The 7,257-nt window shown below is 45.5% G+C and overlaps 1 protein-coding gene across 1 annotated transcript; it reads right to left on the reverse strand.

The window, feature by feature from the left end:
- LOC308158884 (B-type lectin plumieribetin-like) lies at positions 1–965 on the reverse strand (the record flags this gene model as incomplete). The annotated part of the gene is made up of 2 exons (XM_080532594.1): positions 1–267; positions 876–965. 2 exons carry the CDS (start codon positions 963–965, stop codon positions 1–3), a joined length of 357 nt encoding a protein of 118 aa, XP_080388720.1.
- Between the last annotated feature and the right edge of the window lie 6,292 nt (positions 966–7,257).

Raw genomic sequence — 7,257 nt, forward strand, 5'->3', positions numbered from 1 at the left:
CTACTTGAAGCCTTTGTTCTGGGCGGAGGACCACACCTCCTCCCCGTCCCTCTCCACCACCATGGTGCCGTCGTCACGCAGGTAGAAGCGGCACATCTTGAAGGCTCCGGAGGCCTGGGTCTTGGTCTGCCACAGCATCTTGTTGTCCCTCTTGTACATGACGAAGTTGCAGTCGTCCTGCATGCACAGGCGGTGGGCCTCGCGCTGGCTGCCGGTGTCAGAGGTCCAGACGGGCTTCCAGTTGTAGATGACAAAGTTACCGTCCTCCTGGGACACACAGACAGGGTGGAGACACAGGGTTAACACACTAGAACAGCCATGGGTTTAACACTAGAACAGCCATGGGGTTAACACTAGAACAGCCATGGGTTTAACACTAGAACAGCCATGGGGTTAACACTAGAACAGCCATGGGTTTAATAGTCGTCTTGACACAGTTCACTTTCAACTCACTACTGAACTATGCCCATGGCGGCTGCCTCGGATCCTGCCTCACTGCTAGTCACAGAACTCAACAAACTCAGGGAGAGCTTTTCTACTGAACTGACAACAGCTCTATCTCCCATTCAAGCCATCATTGGATGCAATTCATCTCACAGCAGACAACCAAAGATGGCCTCACTCTCACCACCATGGAGAACTGTCTCTCTCTCTCTCACCACCATGTCTCTCTCTCTCTCTCTCTCTCTCTCTCCACCATGTCTCTCAGTCTCTCTCTCACCACCATGTCTCTCTCTCTCTCTCTCTCTCTCTCCACCATGTCTCTCAGTCTCTCTCTCACCACCATGTCTCTCTCTCTCTCTCTCTCTCTCTCTCTCTCCACCATGTCTCTCAGTCTCTCTCTCACCACCATGTCTCTCAGGCTCCAGACTCACCTGGAACCAGGCCTTCCACTCCTTGTTGTTGGACATCAGGTAGTCTCCCTTGCGGAGCTCGTCGAACTTGGACATGTAGTTCCTGCTCATGATTCTGCAACGACAGGTTAGGGTTAGGGTTAGTTAGGTGGATCACTAAACAAGCATGAAGGAACTTCTTCTACTGCCTCAACTTAACATTTGGAGAGCGATTGTTGATTTGTTCTTCTGCATTACAAAATGCATGTTAACATAAAACAGAATATGAACAACGTGGAAGTCACTCTCCACTAGGGTTGGGTATCGTTTGGGTTTTATCCGGTACCGGTACCTAACCGATACTTTAAAAACGGTACCGGTACCGAAACGGTACTTAATTCGGTACTTTTGATTTTTTTAAATGACATAATATATATATATATATATATTATAATAACACGGTCGACAAAATTAAACAGCTTTTCACTTTTTTATTGCTGAGGCACAATATATATTATTAGTTAAATATACACTAAAATTAAAATAAATAAAAATAAAACTCCCACCTCAGCAATTCTTTTGCAAAAAGATCAGCATATTTGCCTTCTCTGGCAAAATACGACACCTCTCTTGACTTTTTTATTGTCATTTTGACTTTTTGTTTTGTTTTGACATAATTGTCTAATGGCACATATTTATAAACATAAAGTAAACAAATATTGTTTGCTCGTCATCTAGGCCTATAACTGACTATATACCACTGGCTTGTTTCGATTATAGTTTAGTTCTGTTTGATATTTCCGTGGATGTTATCGTAGCACTTACAAGAAGATATACCGATGATTGTCCGCGGAGAGCTGCGTATGCAAGACAACACTGAGAGCGAATCGAGTAATAAATGATCATTAGGCCATTTGGCTTCATTCATTTCAAGGACTGTCACGTCCAAGAGAGAGGGATGATTCAGATAAACACAGGTGAATTGCGACGGTGGTCACAAACGCGATTGTGTGTGTGTGTTCACCTTTCCTGAATCCTGACTACTGTCTGAAGTGTTTGGGGGTGCGTTCGTAAATACGCTCAGGAAATCCGACCAGCACTCGTGGAACGCCTCTTGTCCAATGAAATTACTCGGTCGCTTTATGACGTTGAGCCCAGTGTGCGCTCCGGCGCTCTCGGAGCAAATTTACGAACGCAGCCCTCGCTGTGTTGCAGCTGGAGCCACAGAAATGGCGTCATCCCCTGCTTTATCTAGCGCAGTAGACAGCCTGTAGGAGACAATTTTGTTGGAGCTTTTGTTGTGAGGTCTTCTCGGTGACCTCGTAGCTAGGCTAGCTAGCGAAATTCGATAATATGATGATACACAACTGCTCAGCTCACTACCACGACACGCACTGAGTGAAAATTTAACAGGCGATGTCACGTCACGAGTTGACTGTTGCATGACACCGGACACCAGGGGGCGAGATAGAAAAGTACCGAAATGAGGCACCGAAATCTCCTTTGCAATTCGGTTCGGTACTATACCGAATGTAAAGTAACCGGTACCTACCGGTACCGATTTTCGGTACCCAACCCTACTCTCCACATATAAAAGATGTGTTGGAGACAGAGCAGATGTTCAATGAAGCAGAGAACTATGGTAACACAGACACTGTCGCCACACAGTTCTGATACTGTTGCAGAAGAGAGAGGAGAGAAATCATGTTCATCATCACAGCTGTGTTCAGCTTCACAGAACAAGAGAAGAGAACCGGTAGAGGAGAGGAGAAAATCGAGAAGAGAAGAGAGGAGAGGAGGGGAGAGGGAGAGGCAGAGGGAGAGGGAGAGGAGGGGAGAGGGAGAGGCAGAGGGAGAGGGAGAGGAGGGGAGAGGGAGAGGCAGAGGGAGAGGGAGATGGAGAGGAGGGGAGAGGGAGAGGCAGAGGGAGAGGGAGAAGGAGAGGAGAGGAGAGGAGAGAACCGTTACAGTCAGAGAAGAAGAGAGGAGAGGAGAAAATCGAGAAGAGAAGAGGAGAGGAGGGGAGAGGGAGAGGCAGAGGGAGAGGGAGAGGGAGAGGAGAGAACCGTTACAGTCAGAGAAGAGGAGAGGAGAGGAGAGGAGAGGAGAAAATCGAGGGAGAGGAGAGGAAGAGAAGAGAAGAGAACCGTAAAAGACAGAGCGACAGACCACAGTTCAGATACTCACAGGCCGGTTGAGGAGAGGATGTAGAGTCAGAGGTGAAGTGTCTTCTGCCTCAGAGGCGGCAGCTTTTATAGCCAGCCCAGGGTTGGGCTTAAGAGAGGAGGCCTTTGATGGAGAACAGCCTCTCTGTCAGACATAATCACATCTCTTCTATCACAAGATGGCCTGTGTCTTTATTTTTGGGCACAATTTGTAAAAATATGCCCAGGCTACTTTCTTCTTCTGCAAAACCAGCTTGTGATTGTGAAGAGGGGCATTCACAGCTTGACAGAACCTCCTCAGAACCAATCACAGCTAACCACATAGCGAATGTCTTGTTTTGCCATTTAGTTGCATACAGTATGTTTGTGCCAACGCTTCACATACAGTACATTTAAGATGGAAGAAAAATGTGAACACATTTCTGCGTTGTTGACAATCAACGACACGTCGCTAGTCAACTAACACAGCTTGTTTTGTGAGCCTGCTAACAATGTAAAGTAGTGTTCTAGTTAACTAGGTAACAATGTAAAGTAGTGTTCTAGTTAACTAGGTAACAATGTAAAGTAGTGTTCTAGTTAACTAGGTAACAATGTAAAGTAGTGTTCTAGTTAACTAGGTAACAATGTAAAGTAGTGTTCTAATTAACTAGGTAACAATGTAAAGTAGTGTTCTAGTTAACTAGGTAACAATGTAAAGTAGTGTTCTAGTTAACTAGGTAACAATGTAAAGTAGTGTTCTAGTTAACTAGGTAACAATGTAAAGTAGTGTTGTAGTTAACTAGGTAACAATGTAAAGTAGTGTTCTAGTTAACTAGGTAACAATGTAAAGTAGTGTTCTAGTTAACTAGGTAACAATGTAAAGTAGTGTTCTAGTTAACTAGGTAGCAGTGGGGTTAGGGTTTGGCTTGACTAGTGAGTTTGTGTCGTGATTCTCAACAACGTTGAAACGTAGTTCTGTGTTTCAAAAGAATGATCAGACTGTCACATATGACCCCTATGCCTCTGTGTCACAGCCCTTTCTGTACTGTCTGAATGCTCATGTCACAGTCTGGCTACACAGCTGGGCATTATAATGTTCCTCAGCTACATTCCTCTTCTTCAAATCTAGTCCATTGAAAAGATAATCAAATATGTCGTTAGCCTCATCGCATAACTGACTAAGTCATATTTTGTCCAAATGTAGATATCTGCCTAATTCTCCTCTCCTAACACTGCTGATTCACTGGGCCTCTATGCCATCAGCCTATCAGAATGCTTGATGTTACATTCCAACATATCTGCCCAAGTCATCTCTTTGCCATCAGCCTATCAGAATGCTTGATGTTACATTCCAACATCACTATCTGCCCACGTCATCTCTATGCCATCAGCCTATCAGAAGGCTTGTTACATTCCAACATCACTATTCAAGTCATCTCTTTGACACGGACATGTTTGACACTACATACAAAGATGTGGCTGACCACAAGTGAAGCATGACTGAAGGCCTGTTTAGGCTTCTGCGTAAAGTCGACGCCGTAGGCTACGCGTAAGCTTACGTAGTCCCGCGTGACCGTGCGTAGCCTTGACGCGCTCCTCTCAAAAAATATAACCACGCGTCAGAGCGCACGTAACCGTAAGCTCTGTGATTGGTCCGCTTGGTTGCGTCACATGATTCCGACTTCTATTTCCGTTTCGCATCGCAGCGAAACCGAAACCGGCATATTTGAAAGATGGATCAGGTGGAAGAGAGGCTCGCTGAGGAGATCCGTCGTTATGTCCACCTGTACGAGTCCGACCCCTCTTCGCCGCACTACAAAGACATGCAGATGACCGCTAATTCGTGGAGAGAAATCTCCAAGAACATGGATCTGGACGCCGCGGTGTGCGTCAAAAAGTGGAAGAATATGCGGGACAAATATGTCCGCATGAAAAAAACACTGGCAAAGAAGAAGAGTGGCGATCCGGCCGGTGGACCGAAAATGCCAGTTTTCTTTCTGTTTCTTTCCTGGCTGGCTCCCCACATAAAGCATCGGGCGACAGAGTCAAACTTTGGCGACGACACGGTAAATATAACGTTCTTTGTATCCTGTATGTATGTTTGCACCTGTTGCACCTGCGTGTAGGCTAGCTAGTCCCATGGGAAACACAACACAACATGGCCCTCGCACAATCGTATTATGTCGATGGTTGTGAATGAATGTATAGTTACAGAGACTAACCGAAGCTGTTTTCAACTTTCACTGTCACAGGCTGGAGATTCGCCCAGCAGCTCAGCAGAGGCGGACAACAGTCCACCTCCACCTTCACGCCCGTCGACATCCGCTACGAGGCTAACGCTACAACGCTATGAGGCTAACGCTACGAGGCTAACGCTACGAGGCTAACGCGACGAGGCTAACGAAATGACACTTTCAATGTTGATGTGTTAGAAAGATGTGGACGAGAGGCTGAATAGCCCTTAGGTCTGTGTTCTAAAGCCAGAGACAACTATTCCAGCTGGATATATTATTATTATTATTATTATTATTATTATTATTATTATTATATCCCTCTGGAACGCCCTCCCCAACCACACCAGACAGGCCAACGCGCATGTCCAAGATGGCGCCGCCCATGGCAGCATGGCAGCTGTGTTGTTTGGTGTGTCTGTGTGTCTCTTATACAAGAGAAGAACTCTTCTGTCTCAGGGATTACACGTCCCCCTTGGACACTTTTACTATTTTTCTCACCCGATCTACGGACATAGAATAGACATATCCAGATGTACCAAGCCGACAGCAGGGACACACTTTCGTCCGGAACATTATAAATAGCCTATAAAGTATTTCCTTGACATTAAGTGTTTAATACGATGATGTTTGACGTATACAATTGGATGATGGAAGACGACCTAAGCGTCGGGGCATCAGAGATCGTGAAAAGTGCGATGGAATACCGGTATAAGACACGAGACATCGATTGGATCAGCTTGATTGAAACATCCACACGTGGCAGCTGTGTTGTTTGGTGTGTCTGTGTGTCTCTTATACCAGAGAAGAACTCTTACGTCTCAGGGATTACACCGCCTTGGACACTTTTCCTATGTTTCTCACCCGATCTACGGACATAGACAGACAGACATTTCCAGCTGTACCGAGCCGACAGGGACACACTTTCGTCCGGAAGAGTCTGCGGAGGAGGAGGAGGGGTATGGGTGTGTTTTCGTTAACGAGTCCTGGTGTCCTGACGTGACAGTGATTCTACAACCCTGCTCGGCTGCCCTACATACAACATGCTGCCACACGATGAAGGACACAACGGCATCTATATTCTGTCTCTTTTGTCTTTCTGGGTAAAACCACTGCCGAGACAGGTGAGGACAGACCTGTGCTGTGGGACATTGAGTGGGATTGTGGGTTGTGCAAATGTCCCTTTCATCTTCCCATGATGCACCTGTAAGTCACCTGTCTTTGGGAAGCCACTTTATGCTTAGTGGAGAGGAAACAGGAGTAAAAACCAAATACGACTTGTTTTCAAAAAGAAATGCATTTATATTTCAAAAGAATCTAGGAACATAATATGGAAAACCATACACCGGAAACAAGTGGGTTTGAACTTCCAGACAATTGAGACAAAGCATTCCGACAGCTTCTCTTTCGTATCCTTCAACATAACATTATCGCATCTGAAAAAAGTGACCGACAGTCTGATAGTTGTGTGGTGTAACCAGGAGGGGAGGAGAGGTGAAACCAGGAGGAAGAGATGAGGGAGGAGAGGAGGGTATGAGAAGAGGACAGGAGGATTTGAACTTCCAGACAATTGAGATCCAAAAATACATTTCAAGTATTAAGTAATAATTATATACAAAACATAACAATGTATATTTTAGGTTTGGGCACTCCAAAAGTGTAACCCTATTTTTTTTTTCTTTTTTATATTTTGTGGGATACTGATATTATTATTGTTATTATTATTATTATTATATCCCTCTGGAACGCCCTCCCCAACCACATCAGACAGGCCAACGCGCATGTCCAAGATGGCGCCGCCCATGGCAGCATGGTGCTGTGGTGTGTTTGGTGTGTCTGTGTGTCTCTTATACAAGAGAAGAACTCTTCTGTCGCAGGGATTACACGTTACTGTACTCTACTGACCACCACCATCACCCATCATCATCCATCATGTGTCTGTGAAATAGATAGTTACTGTACTACTGACCACCCATCATCATCATCATCATCCATCATGTGTCTGCGTCCCAGGTGTCTAACTCTGCCTTTCTCTCTCAGCTCTGGGGC

This window comes from Nansenia antarctica, assembly GCF_963989245.1.
Source record: "Nansenia antarctica genome assembly, chromosome: 5".
Classification (NCBI taxonomy): Eukaryota; Metazoa; Chordata; class Actinopteri; order Argentiniformes; family Microstomatidae; genus Nansenia; species Nansenia antarctica.